This window comes from Lolium perenne, chromosome 7 (genome assembly GCF_019359855.2).
Source record: "Lolium perenne isolate Kyuss_39 chromosome 7, Kyuss_2.0, whole genome shotgun sequence".
Lineage (NCBI taxonomy): Eukaryota > Viridiplantae > Streptophyta > Magnoliopsida > Poales > Poaceae > Lolium > Lolium perenne.
The window spans coordinates 306,023,048-306,037,980 of record NC_067250.2 but is presented as its reverse complement, the minus strand read 5'-3'; the positions used below and the strand labels follow the sequence as shown (position 1 = coordinate 306,037,980).

Sequence of the window (14,933 nt, the reverse complement as noted above, 5' to 3'; positions counted from 1 at the left end):
TTCGGAAACAAAGATCATGGCCCTTACAGCCTCATACTTTCGCTGTCTGCTCATTTCAGCATCAATATCATATGGATCCTTATTATCTTCCTGCTTAGTATGGTCCAACTGGAACTTCTGTCACCTAAACAAATATGACAAACATGGCGTTATTGTTACAGACACTTTGATTTGTTCTATTATGCATTGCAATGCATCAAAATAAAATCTTACTTCGCTTTTGCATTCAGATTTTGACAGCTGTGAAACCCCCCCTTCTAATGATTTCGACTGCTCAGGAATATCCTCTTCATAAGCAAAGTCTTCCAAATCAGAATCCCCATAGTAGGTAAGCTCACTTGTTTCGATTACAACAACCTGCGCAATTTGTAGGAAAATAGCAAATTACATGTATATTCATCTTCACCTGGAAGAAGGCAAGTAAGATAAAAGAAAACATACATCACTCGTATTTTCAGAAGTGGGTTCATCATCTGTCTCTCTTATGCTGTCTTCATCATCGATGTCCATCTACAAAATTTGCAACAAGGAGGCAAAATTCAAGGACAAAATATTCCCATGCACACTGTACTGATAAAATATGAAAATGTGAGTGACTCACATTATCAGACTCAGATACAGGATCACCAAAAATGCTATCATCATCATCAGACGAAGGTATTTCATATTCATCTTCTGAAGATGAAATATCAAAAGCATCCCATGTGGAGTCATCAACATCTGTAGTTGCTTTCTCATTGCCAATCCCAGAAGCCATAGAGCCGTCTATCTGTCCAAATAAAACCAACATCACTGACCTAATCAACATAAAAACTCGGCTTGGAATTCATTGTGAAATGCTTATTAACAAAAAATATACGAAAAATTGGTAAAATTTTGAACAACAAATTAAACCCTAAGCACAAATGCGACAATACATCCTATAAAGTATACATGGAATAAGAATAGAATAACAGTGTGGCACGGGGGGCTAACCTCTTCTGTTCGTCGGTGGCAATCTGGGCAGCCACGGGAAGTTGGGCTCGGCGGTGCTCTGCCTTGCAATGGAACGACCTATATGTCGATCGTGGGGAGGCGGAGGGTGGATGACTCAGACGTTCGCCGCCGTATTATCGTGCGCACCGCGGTGACGGCCAACCGATCCAACGGATGCGGGAAGGATAGGAGATCGCCGAGGTAACCAGCCAGACCTGCTACGATTCACCGGGGTACGTGCAAATGGCGGTGGTGAGGGATCGACCGGCTACAACAAGACGGAGGGATCAAAACCCTAGGTATGAATGGCGGCCGTGGGAGGGGAGGGGTGGAGTTGGGCCAAGGTTGGACGCCGGATCCTTGCCGCGATCGGCGGATAAGCAGTATTCACCGGAGAAGATCTAGATCGGAGATCGCCGGGCTGGCGGCTGCGACGAGCTGATCAAGGTACGTGAGAATGGAAAGTGACAACCGACGACGAGCTGATCAAGGTACGTGAGAATGGAAAGTGACAACCGACGACGATCACCAAGCAGTATCCATCGGACGTATACACCGACACGTACATACACCGAAACGTACATACACTGTATACCTTTTCAACGAGTACAAGGGTACACCGTATACCCTTTCAACGGGTACACGGGTACAATCGATATGGATCTTCGGAGGCTAACCTAGCCCGACCCGTTAGCGCCGGCGGAAGGAGCACGTGCATAATGGTACGTTTATGCAATTGTTGGTTTGGGGGTCTATGGAAGCAGTCGCCTTACTTTTTTTGCGGGTACATGTTTCAGTCTTGAGAATGGATGATTTGAGACTTGGATCTACTCATTGCCACGGCATCTGATTTTGTTTCAGCAATGAATATGCTGAGTTGGATAAAGTGTTTGGGAGTAGAATTTACATCTTCTACTTTATCTTGCATGATTCGGGTCAATTCTAATCAGTATGGGTGGGCTTCTTTTCCAAGAAGTCAGCATGGGGGTAACCTCCTCTCTACTATGTTTAGTATTGAGGGCTCAAAGCTGACGAAGTGATCAAATAAATTCAGATAACTTTTAGCAACTTCAGGGGTTGTAAGCCAAACCGTGTCTCCGCAATTCAGTTATACTAGCTACTACTGGTATAGTAAGAATTAAGCAATATAAAGGCGGAGAGGTACTTCTTGGGCCAACCACTCCCATTCTTATTCATAATATCAGCAGCTGGTAACAATAGCCAACATTTCCGCGCGACTATAATGTTTATCCTAAATTTCTTCTCATAGGGATCCTGATCATATTCTTTTTGGTGAATGGTATCAAAACAATCACTTTTAAAGTTTTTTGTAATTGTGGTTGAACCATATATCTATTCCACTCAAAGCCGTGCGATGAAGCGAAACATGAATAACACAGCAGCAAACAATAAAAGTTGATTTTTTAATCTTGACGGTAGCAAGGTCCCCATGAAGGCGGCTTTGTGCCGTTAACAAGATCAATCCATAGCAACACACATGCATATTTGCTTTTTTTTAGAGAAACATGCATATATTTGCTAGTCTTTTAAAAAGGACACTATCGCGCGCGACTGCATATGGCAGGACCCGGCCCAGAGTTGCCACGTGGCAATGCAAAAAGCTGGTCAAAGCCTCCCTGTCCCTGGGCAAACGCGTCGGCCGGCTCGCAGGCCGCAAAACCTCCCGCTCTCACGTGCAACCATCGACCGCGACGCCAGCCGTGGAAATGTGGAATGGAATCCGTTCGGCGTTGGCGGTAGGGTAGAACTAGCGGGTTAGAGCATCTCTACCAGAGCCCGTAAATCCCGCCGGAACCGAATTTTTTCGGTAGATTTACGGGTTCGGGCTGAAATGCGCGTAGATCAGAGCCCGTAAACATGGATCGGCCCGAACTGTAAGTTTAGGGTCCGACAAACTCACCGCACGGCCCCTATTAAAAGGGTTCGCGGAGGGGAGTTCGGTTCGGAAACCCTACTCCCCTCCCGTCGCTCCTCTCCCGCCGCCGCTCCGACGAGCAATCCCGGGCGCTCGGACGCCGCTCCGCCAGCACGGCCACCACCCCGCCGTCTGAAATGACGCGTGCAAGACGCGTGGGTAGGGGTGGCGGCCGATCCGGCACCGGAAGGGCAAGTCGCCGTCCGTCGGGCGTACGGGCGGAGACGGAGCGCGCCAGGCGGTCGCGCTCCGACGCCGCATGGAAGCGGGCCGGCCGCAAGTGGCCGGACCTAATGGCGCGCTGCTTTGAAGCGCGCGCGAAGGCGGCTGCGGCTGCAGCTGCGACTGGGGAAGCGGAGGCGCCCCCGCTGCCGGCGCGTGCAGCCCGCCGTTGCCCCCGAGCGGCGACAAGGACGACGACGCAGACGGACCGCCTCTGCTCTACGGGAGCGCCTCCGGCGCGGCGGCCATCGAGGTGGCGGCGCTCGTCCTCGCCTAGCAACCGCCGGCGGTCATAAACCCTCCGCCGGCCGGGAAGCTTAATTTTTAGTCTAATTAGGTCCGTAGTACGTAATATAGGTCCAATGCGGATGTATTTTGCCACTATCATTGTGAATTATGAACGAATTAAGCTTGATCGGATGAAATCGACTGCAATCGCGAAAATCGATTTCCCGCGACGTTTGATTTTCGCGAGTTCGGTTTTTAGGTTTATGGCTTCTGTTTTGCGCCGTGCCCAAATGCGCTCTCAATTCGTTTTTCGGGAGACTGAACTCAGTTTATTCGGTTCCGATAAATACGGGATCTGTTAGAGATGCTCTTAGGGCTTACAGTGGTTCAGGATTTGGGAGGGGTCCGGTCGAGGTCTTTCTATTCGGTCCTCCTACTGAAACATTTCGTTTTCTTCGTTCAGTTGCCAATGGCCAAGAAAATTACTCACCAACAAGTAATTAAGAAGAGATTATAGAAAGATAAAATGAATACCAGAGTAAAATTTAGGAGTTTGCTCTTGGTTTTCTTAGGGGGGGAATATGATAAACACTCTACAAAACAATATGAGGCTGGGTTCCATCTTTTGAAACATACTAGTACACATCCTTAGAGCATCTCTAGTCGAACGTGTAAATTTGGACGTGTATATCTCCATATACATATCCATATACACGTTGCTAAATTTTACACCTCTCAGTTTTTTAGTGGAACGTGTATCAGGACGTGTAAATCAGGACGTGTATATTCCAACGGCTATATTTTCAAACGGCTATATTCCAACGGCTATATTTTCAACGGCCATATTTCTGGTCTATATAAACCACCCCGACCACCTCTCTTCCAGCATCTCTATCTGTGACTTCTCTTCTCACTCCTAGATTTCTCTATCGTCTCTCACGCAACACAATGAACACATCCTTTTGGGACATGAGTTCTTCGTCATCTTCATCTGGCGACGATGAACTCATACTTGCAGCATTTGCCGAGCGCGAGGAGGAAGAGAGGATGAACGCTCGACGCCACGGTGGTTCGAAGCATGGACGTCGAGCAATCGATCGAAGAAGAGATGCTGGATTTGTTCTTCTGTGGGACGACTACTTCAAAGAAGTTCCTCGACAATATCAATACTTGTATTTGCCCATGCTGCTATCAGAACCTTATCCTCATCAGTAGACCAATTTTTTCCTTTGTTGGATGGTCTTGCTTGATGCTGAGTTGATGGTCTTGCTTCATGCTGAGTTGATGGGGTTGCTTGCTCTCCAATTGGACTTTGAGGTTGTGTTTGTGAGTAACCAAAACCAACTGTGTCCAAGAAACTTTGGTCACCATCCATCTGCAAACAATGAACACACATGCAATCTCTATATATCAGACCACAACACCTCCCTAATTCTGTAGCAATTTGTACATACAAAAATCTGTAGCAAAATACACCCGTTGGTTCAGCTTAAACACAAGTCTGTAGCTCACGGTTGGCAATTTCTTGTAAGTTATGAAGCTGGAGCATCAAATTGAGGTATGCAAACAGCCAAACAAGATTTTCTCTTCTCCTATCTTGTTTACAAATCAATAGTCTGATTAGGAAGCGTGTGTTCAAGATTAAACCATCAACCATAGAGTTATATCATACAAAAGAAAAAGAGGAGATGCACAGGGTCCTAATCAACAGCGCTCCGCCACTGCCACTGTCCATGGCCAAATCAACAGGGCCGGCGCGGCCTCCCCACTGTCCACGGCGAGCGCCGCCGCCCTTCAAGCCGCACCCGCCGCTTGACCGCCGCCGCCGCATCTACATGGCGCGCGCCGCCGCCGCCGCATCTGGCGAGCCTTGCGGCCGCCCCGCGACTCCCCGCGCCTCCCCAGACCTCTAATCTACAAGCGGGAATGAAAAAGAGGGGCGGGAGAGAGCTTACCGGAGGGGAGTGGCCGCCGGCCCGGCGAGCTTCGACGGCGCTCCGGACGGAGGCGGGATGCGAGCGGGAGCAGAGGCGGATTGGGGCGTTTTTCCTTTTCCACGCGCGTGGTTGGGGCGTGTCTACTTCCACGCCGAGTAGCCTCGTGGATGGACGTGTATAGCTCCCACGATCCAGTGGAGACCGATTTTGGGCCAAAAACGTGTAAACGGGCTTTACACATCCATATACACCATCCACTAGAGATGCTCTAACAAGTGAGAATGCAAACTCTGTTCCAGATGAGTCAAGCTGATGGTAATTTGAAGAGCACACTTCAGTGGATGCTCGATCTGAAGGAACTGTACAACATTCACTGCAAGATGAAATCCAGAAATGGAACATCAACAGGTTATGGGCTTTTCAGTTGGGTGTGTTAAATGTCTACTCCTGAATTCCCGTTTTCAGAGCTAAGCAGTACCGTTCCCCAAACCCAAAGGTGCCCATTTATGAACCAAATTCGTGTCAACCACAACTTAGATAACTGCTTTCGCGAAATTCCAGCTCAAATTATATATAATAATAACAAATCAGAAAGACCATCGAAGTACAATAACTAAAGAGTTGGCACTCTGAACTAAATTCTGGGCCATAAAAGAAAATATCACAGTCTGCATTCTGTAATTTGACAAAACTCCAGGTTATTTTTGCCTTTACGTGTCAGCCGACGGAGAAAGAGAAAAGCACGCCGACGAAAAAACAGCATCATGGACATCGGACAAGTCGAGCACATCCCAGAGTGGTTAATAACATCTAACATATCTACCAGAACATATACATACAACACATGGCTTGCATGCTACGAAACCTGAGTCTTGAGTGAGCATACAGAACAGCGAACAAAATGTTGCCAGACACACATGCCAGCTGCAGCAACAAGCATGTATGACAAGAAACCACTTCTTCTCAACCTTTCCAACCTTCCAGCGATGTGCTACAGTAACAAACATGTATGACCAGAAACCACTTCTTCTCAACCTTTCCAACCTTCCATCAAGGTGCTGCAGGCATCATAGAAGTTTACGCTGTTGCAGGCATCTGTACAATAGAACTCTCCCTTCCTAACTTCTAGAACATGACTATTACAAGGATTATTGATAGCCGATCTGTGATTTACCATGATGTCATCATTCCGAATGATGTCGATGGATGTAATCCTGCACACAGAAAACGATACAATTATCAGCAATTCCTCATGATCTTAGTTATATGAGCAGCACGGGCAAAGATCGCTACCAAGACTTCCGCAGCTGATGGCCGATCATCAGGTTCCAAGGCAGTCATCATGCCATATAGTTCACTGTCACCATCCCAGCTCTCCGGAGGTCCTTTCTCACTCAGATTGCGGAATACAGTACTTCTCTCAACAACAGTTCCAAACATCGCAAAAATCTCTAATAATATCACACCGAGTGAGTAAATATCAACCTATCAAATAATATACACAAACAGTCAGTGTTTAATATCAACCTATCAAATAATATACACAAACAGTCAGTGTTTAATATCAACCTATCAAATAATATACACAAACAGTCAGTGTTTAATATCAACCTATCAAATAATATACACAAACAGTCAGTGTTTAATATCAACCTATCAAATAATATACACAAACAGTCAGTGTTTAATATCAACCTATCAAATAATATACACAAACAGTCAGTGCTTAATATCAACCTATCAAATAATATACACAAACAGTCAGTGCTTAATATCAACCTATCAAATAATATACACAAACAGTCAGTGTTTACTTAGAAGTGAAATGTGCAGACTTGTCGACTGACCTTTTCTGTAACTTTCCCAACACTATTAAGCTCTGGGGCAAAGTAATATTGAGTCCCGAGATTGGGTGTGCCTCCTCCATAAAATCCAAGCTCATCACAGCCCATGCACGCATCCCCAAAATCACCAACCCGAACAGCCAATTTTGAATCTAAAAATATGTTGTCTGGCTTAAGATCTCGATGGACAATATAAGCTTCATGCAGTTTGTGAACAATTTGCAATATCTCTTCAAACAGAAGCCACTTATTTGGAAACCAATGCCTGTTCTTATACAGGAGTGCATGCTTAAGAGTGCTGCATGGACATCACACAGAAAGAAAGAATGCAATTAGAAAACAACAAAAACTAAAACATGACAAGGGAACTCATAATTACAACATGCGGATGTAACCTTAGGACCTTAGGCTAATCACATGAATTATAGAATAATAAAACAAATTACACACTACATATCTTCAATTTCAAAAGGCTGTACCACTTGTTTTAAAACAAGAAATAATTTGGAGTTGTAAACTAATCTTAATTACAACTAAAAATGTAACAGATGAGAAACTCTAGGCTGGTGAAGCAAAAAATCTTGAGGGAAAAGGGTCATAGGCCAACAAGTTTCACAGTGTCTATCCAATGCTGCTCTGGTCATCATCGCCATGTCAAACCGTGACTTGGAAGAACATAACCTAGAGTTTGCTTAATAGTTGAACTTCATCCAACAAAGATGTATGGTCCCTCATCATGGACCTATCAAATTGTAACAGGGAGAAACGTAACCTAGTGTTTGCTTAAATTACTCTCGAAGTAACAGAGCTTCGCTTAGATGTCAAACAGAGACAGGTTGAGACAAGATCAGGATGGTCCCCATAATAGGTAGTTCAATAGAAAGAAAATTATGGTGCTACTGTTCAAAATGGACTTTTACTTCTCAGTATAGTTCTATAGCGACCTCCCAAAAACAGCTCTTCTTTTCTAGCGATACCACCCAAAAATCTGCCATTGATATATAATTCATACAGAAGGTCATGCCAGCATAGTCTAGTCCAACAGGCTGCTAATCAGACTGGGGTGGAATTCTACTAATCTAAAAGTAAACCTTGCCACTTCTTACAGAATATGGACCCAAGAATTGATATTGAAAAGTTTAACATTTCCGGTTCCAATGCAGGAGCAGCAACTGTTTCATCAGACTTAAGTCTTAGGAAAAGTTTTATACCATAGATATTGTAAAATATAAAATGAAACAAGTAACTATGTTATATTGCCTAATTTCCACCGGTGTTTCATTTTTAGGCATAGAAGTCATGGATTCTAAAACTACAATTATATCTGTGTTATGAACCCTCAACAACAGGGAAATTAGGGTACGATGAGGATCCAAAGACTGGACATAGGGCACTAACCCTCAACAACCAACAATAGGTGCTGGCCCTGAGGTGGACGGGAGTCAGGTTTAGAGAACCCTATGACCGTACTGCTGCTGGGCTACCACGTTAGATCATAATAGTCTAATTGACCAATTTACTGTACATGATCATAGCCATCCACATTAGTTGGCTGGAATCTAAATTACTTCTGGATCCAAATTTATTGGTTGAAAATTGGGGAATCGGGTTTTCAGCCATCTACTGCTAATTGGCAGTAACATGTATTACAGCCTCAATACCACATGCATTCATAATAAATATATTCTGAGAAAACCAGAAGTTTCAGCTCATCTAAATTTGTCTAATTGAACATGGTGACTAGAATCATTAAATTCCATTGACAATGACTTGATTGGAAGTCTGGTACTAGACTGCTAGCAAGAGTACATGTTAAATTATATTACCAAAAGTTGAAATACTAATCAAGAAATATCAGTAAACCAATTCACAAATAATATCTCATTTTTACGACTAACGCAGCAGAAGAGCAGTATCCTTAGAAAAGACACCTCTATAAAGTTCTAATTAGCTTAATCAAATGCTTACATTTCAAAATATACACACAAAATAGCTGAATAGTAACAAACCTTGGACAGAACTCCAAGTGGATGAATAGGTAATTCTGCTCAGTTTTTCCTTTATAAGCCCATGGCTCTATCCAGGCCTAAGACATAAAACAATAAAAGTCATACAAAAACAAAGCATCTTCTAAGAAAATCACTTGCAGAAACGTACCTGGTAAAAAGTCATTACATGTGTATCCTTTAGATTTGATATTACCTCAATCTCCCTAAATAAGAGAAAATTAGATATGGGAATATATCTAACTAAAGTAGATTTAAAGGAGAACATTAATAAAAATACCGTGGCTCTAAGGCGCAAGTGTTTTCTTGAGTGAGTGATTTCAAAGCACAACGTCTTCCCATGAACAAGCACTTGAATACCTTACAAGCACCCTGGCCACCTACAACAAGTACAAAGTATACAAATAAGAAAAAATTGCGAACCACAATCTCCCTTACCACTGCAAGTACTAAAATCTGAATGCCTCTTCTACTACACTCCCTCATTTATGTGGCTAGATTGAACTTTTATTTAATTTAGAATTTTTTTGCCACAAATTGGTGCTCAATCCTGATTTTTTTTTAGTGTGGTAAACTGTCTCTAGGAATGCTAAAGGAGCACCTTGCAGATCATGTGTGTTGTTATGATGCAGAACTCAAGGGTGCAACTTTACATTGAAAGTTTCTTAGGGTAATTGACCTTTATGCTAAGATACCAGATGAGGTTAGACCGGAATGAGTGGGACTGTGGGAGTAATAACAATAGGGACAAGGTGCAAAACAGCAAGAAGAATCATATGAGGGATAATGTTCTGAACAGCAGGGAGAAGAAGCATATGACTATGAGGGACAACAGGCACAACATGAAGAAGGTACACATAATTCCTTGAGAGCACAAAGTATAAACAAGAGACTGCAAAGGAAATTGATGAGCGAAGAGGTACAAGGGGCAGATCAATAAAAAGATGCAAAGGAGACACAAGAAGCAGCTGCTCACTATCTGGCTGACCCATATAACATGATACACTAACTTCCCAACAAAAAGAGTTAAGTGTAAAAGTAAAATGGACGACAATACTATGTAAGGGTGGAACGAAATTTTTAAGAAGCATATTGCACATATAACAGAGAGATGGCTAATTCCTTGAGAGCACAAAGTATAAACAAGAGACTGCAAAGGAAATTGATGAGCGAAGAGCATACGATGACAAATTACATTTATTGTACTAAATAAGACCCAATGATTCACAACTATACCCAAATGATCACGCCTTAAAGACTCAAGCAACAAGTGCACTACTAACTTTACTCTTGATCCAGAATTGGAGGCATTTCTTATAAAGTTAGAAAGCTAGGAACTTACCAACTTTCTTAATGATCTGAAAATCGCAAATCGATGGTTTCAACAGAGTCATCACATCAGAAAGCATTTCAGAAGAATCCTTCAGTTGGTTGATCTTGAAATCCATTATGTAATCTGTGTTCCTAAAGCCCTGCGATGCAAATGTAGTTATAAACTAAAACTATTGAGCAAGGTTCGGAAAAAAAAAGTAACAACAGAAGGAATAGGCTAACAACAAAAAGGCTGGACATGTTTGTCAACATTCATTCAACAAATAGAACACTGTCCAAGGACGATGAAGAAGAACCATGGAAGTGACTGGTTTGCAGTGAAGACTGAAGATGGCGGTGTCATCATACATCAATGCTATCAACTTACCTATATTTTGGGAAGTTGTAAGAAACTTATTTATGCATTTTGTGTTAGTATTTGTCTGAAACTCTGTTAGAACCTAAGCACGTGTCTAAATATTTGCTCATGTTATGTAATATTGCTGCTACATGACTAGTTGGCTTGATGCGCTACGGTGTATCTTGTGCACCAATCGTGCTGTTTTGAGCTGCTGTGTACGTGCAGTGCAGTGCTAAAATGCAGAAGAATTGCTGAATGTTGTGCAAATGAGAGCAATTTACGAAGTGAAGACCTCAAAAAACCAACTTATGTATTGATGTGCAGAAGTTATTCAGAAGATGGACATAACATAAGCAATCTTTATCTCACTTTTCTGTCCAAGTATTGCTAGTTCTTTGGCCTAAAACTCCTAATTTGTGCTATCCTCCCATTGACTAAGTCAACAACTCTTAAGCACCAATCATATAAGCTCTAAACGGAAGGTCACCGCACCAGTTACGCCTTTTGCTTTTTTGAATCTTGTTAGTGAGACAATGGAAGCAAACATTATGAATTTGAATAAAACTTAAATAGTTAAGCACTCACTAATATGGTAGCAAATGGGGCACCAAATTCGACTTTCAAGGTGGATTCAGGCATATCCTGCAGATCTAGCCAGACAAGAGCATAGTCCTTTGTAAAAACCCATTCACCCCCACCTGGACATAAACAAAAAAACAAACATTTCAGTGATCCATTTCATAACCGCATGACGTGATGAGGAGCGCCATCTTAAAACCCAAGTAAGATTAACTTACTGAAAATTTTAATAATAGCATGCTTCTGCGCTGGAAATAGTCGGGCATTAATCTGTACAGAGCGATCATCATCTTGCCCCTCCTTCCCAGTATACGGATCTTGCTCTACAATGCTCAAATCACCATTCTCATCATGTGCTTCAGAGATCAAATCCTCCTTAGTTGCTGACCTGGTTGAGCTTGACAAGCCGTCACTCATGTTGCACTTGTCCCCGCTCTTTGGATCATCATCAGTCTTTATAGACTGGTATCTGAGCTTCTTTTCCTGCCCACTATCCTCATGCTGATCCAGTTCCTGGTCAGCATCTTCATCATCACTGCTGGAATTGGAATGATAAGCAGACCTCCAGAACTTACTCTGCCCTAGTTTGGTGCTCGAATCACCATTCTCATCATGTGCTTCAGAGATCAAATCCTCCTTAGTTGCTGACCTGGTTGAGCTTGACAAGCCGTCACTCATGTTGCACTTGTCCCCGCTCTTTGGATCATCATCAGTCTTTATAGACTGGTATCTGAGCTTCTTTTCCTGCCCACTATCCTCATGCTGATCCAGTTCCTGGTCAGCATCTTCATCATCACTGCTGGAATTGGAATGATAAGCAGACCTCCAGAACTTACTCTGCCCTAGTTTGGTGCTCGAATCACCATTCTCATCATGTGCTTCAGAGATCAAATCCTCCTTAGTTGCTGACCTGGTTGAGCTTGACAAGCCGTCACTCATGTTGCACTTGTCCCCGCTCTTTGGATCATCATCAGTCTTTATAGACTGGTATCTGAGCTTCTTTTCCTGCCCACTATCCTCATGCTGATCCAGTTCCTGGTCAGCATCTTCATCATCACTGCTGGAATTGGAATGATAAGCAGACCTCCAGAACTTACTCTGCCCTAGTTTGGTGCTTGAAAAGCCATTCTCATCATGTGCTTCAGAGATCAAATCCTCCTTAGTTGCTGACCGGCTTGAGCTTGAAAAGCCATCAGTCATGTTGCACTTGTCCCCGCTCTTTGGATCATCATCAGTCTTTATAGACTGGTATCTGTGCTTCTTGTGCTGCCCCTTATCCTCATCCTGATCAGCATCTTCATCATCACTGCTGGAATTGGAATGATAGGCAGACCTCCAGAGCTTAGTCTGCCCTAGTTTGGTGCTCGAATCATCCGTATCTGAGCTCGCCGAGTGTGGCAATACTATCCCCTCAGCATTCAGGTCGTCCCCCTCCCCTTCCCACTTTGGATTCATCCACTGCCCGTCCTCCAAATCAACCATCAACCCAGCAGAGCCAAACCCGAATGAATTTTCCGGAGATTCGTGGACCTCATACCTTGACGGAACGGACGATGCTGCAGCGCTGTCTTCGTCGCTGGTGGATTTGTTTGTTGAGTAACAATCCTCCCCCCCGTCGGCGTCGGTCGGCTCACCGCCGCGGAAGACTAAGCGTGCGAAGTCCACGACGGTGCCGCCCTGGACGAGCGCGACGAATATGTCCGCGCCCGCGCCCGCGCCCGCGCCGTCGACCTCGGGAGCGTGGAGATCCCCATCCACCGCTCGAGGAGGACCAACTGCATTCAGCCGTACTACCTCCAAGATGCCCTCTCCGGATCCGCGGTAGAGCCTGAACTCGCTGGCGGACTCCATCGCCGGCGGCGATCTAGGGTTCCGGTGTCGCGAGTCGCGACGCTCCGCACGGTGAGCGGCTCAATTTCTTGGTTTCTTTGTTTGGCTGTGTTCTTTTTTTCTTTTACATGCTGTGTTTGTTTTCAGCAAATTCAGGCCGATGACACCAAGACAAGCCAGACACGTCAGCAACTCGCTTATCTTCGACAAGCGAGACCGAGACGAGCAAGTCGTGTCATGTCGGGCGCGTTTGGTTGCCTGCCTCCACTTGGCTCGTTATTTTTTTTTTTTTTGAGAACCCGCAGGAGATCTGCGCGCTATTGTATTAAGGAAAATGCTTCCCATCAGCCCACCGATTCCACACAGAAAATCGGTTGTTGCTCCGTGGGCGCAGAAACCTCACGTGGATGGGTCCCACCGTTCCCTACCCTTCAAATACTACTTCCTTCCTTATCTCTTTGTTTCTCATCTCTTCTCCGACCTGCACCCACCGACGGAATCAGCCATGCGCCATCCAATCTCCGGCCAGGCGAGCACGCTGCTGAAGCTTCTTCCTCACCTAGCGCACCTCCCCTTCTCTTCCCCAGATGAGCGCGCTGCCGCAGCTCCTTCCCGGCGAGCGCACCGGCCCTACTCCTCCGCTGGCGAGCAGACCGCCGTGTTGCTCACCCGGCGAGCGCCGCCGCCCCAGCGCCTCCTCCGGCAAGAGCGCCGCCGCCCCAGCGCCTCATCCGGCGAGAGCGCCCCTGTTCCTCCCCTAGTGAGTGCTCTCTGCGCCTCCTACTGCTCGGGTACCCCGCGCACTGCGGTGGTGTCGACGTTGGTGCTGTCGCCGGCGCCGGAGAAACTGCTGGAGATGTCAACGTGGGGAGTAGGTACATGAACTTTTTTATTGTTGTTTTTGTGGTCAATTATTGTTGTAAATATATTGGTGATTTATTGTAAATATATTTTTGGCATGGAAAATGTTGTTTTTATTAAAAATTATTGTTGCCTTTTTGTTGTAAACACAAAAATTAGTTGTTGTTTTAAGTTGTTAATTAATGTTGTAAATCAACCTATAATATGCAAAGAGATTTTGTCAGATCGGATTAATGTTGGTTTTGTTACTTTTTTTGTTAAGAAAATTGATAATTATTTGTTGTAAATGACTATGTTGTAAAGGGATTTTCAGATGAGATTAATGTTGTTTTTGTTAATTTGTTTGTTGAAAAAGTTGATAATTATTTGTTGTAAATGACTTTTATAATATGTTGTAAAGAGGTTTTTTTAAGATGAGATTAATGTTGTTTTATTATTATTATTTTGTAAAAATGGTTGGTAAATATTGTTGTAAATAAATCTGTAAGATATTGTAAAGAGATTTTCACATAAGATTAATGTTGTATGTGTCACCAGTTTAGCTAAGATCAGTTGTAATTATTTTGTGGTAAGATACTAAGATTTGTTGTACTGGTGCCCGGGTTTTGTACGGTTTCCAAACGTGACGCTTTCGTTGCTGTAGCACGTAGGGTGACGTCATGTGAAAGCGACGTTCATGTGAAAGCAACGTGGGGTAACATCAAACGGCCATACGGGGGTCCATCCGACGTTACGCGGGACGACCGATTTCTCCCCCGAAATCAGTCGCCCGACGCTCAGCGCTCGCCTTGTATTAAGCTTGAGAAGACGGACGAAAAAGAATTTCCCAAACAACGCGATTAC

At 44.1% G+C, this 14,933-nt stretch overlaps 1 protein-coding gene and 1 long non-coding RNA gene across 2 annotated transcripts; both read right to left on the bottom strand.

The window, feature by feature from the left end:
- Nucleotides 1–4,124: 4,124 nt before the first annotated feature.
- LOC127314360 (uncharacterized) lies at nt 4,125–5,434 on the bottom strand. Its single transcript, XR_007859618.2, has 2 exons — nt 5,317–5,434; nt 4,125–4,736 (listed from the first exon to the last, which is right to left on the bottom strand). It is a non-coding gene; the product is annotated as an uncharacterized lncRNA (long non-coding RNA).
- A 469-nt stretch (nt 5,435–5,903) lies between these two features.
- LOC127311884 (uncharacterized) lies at nt 5,904–13,353 on the bottom strand. Its single transcript, XM_051342371.2, has 10 exons — nt 11,618–13,353; nt 11,406–11,518; nt 10,491–10,620; nt 9,429–9,528; nt 9,300–9,354; nt 9,152–9,228; nt 7,146–7,440; nt 6,592–6,783; nt 6,473–6,512; nt 5,904–6,356 (listed from the first exon to the last, which is right to left on the bottom strand). The coding sequence occupies exons 1-9, from the start codon at nt 13,248–13,250 to the stop codon at nt 6,483–6,485; spliced, it is 2,625 nt and encodes an 874-aa protein (XP_051198331.1). The 5' UTR covers nt 13,251–13,353; the 3' UTR covers nt 5,904–6,356; nt 6,473–6,482.
- Between the last annotated feature and the right edge of the window lie 1,580 nt (nt 13,354–14,933).

Bases quoted from the DNA above. Each gene is read 5' to 3' on its own strand.
- LOC127311884 (XM_051342371.2), bottom strand. From the start codon at position 13,250: ATGGAGTCCGCCAGCGAGTTCAGGCTCTACCGCGGATCCGGAGAGGGC. The intron at 11,519-11,617 runs GTAAGTTAATCT...GTTTATGTCCAG, and splicing joins TGCTATTATTAAAATTTTCA to GTGGGGGTGAATGGGTTTTT. The intron at 7,441-9,151 runs GTTTGTTACTAT...ATGTCCATGCAG, and splicing joins CACTTGGAGTTCTGTCCAAG to CACTCTTAAGCATGCACTCC.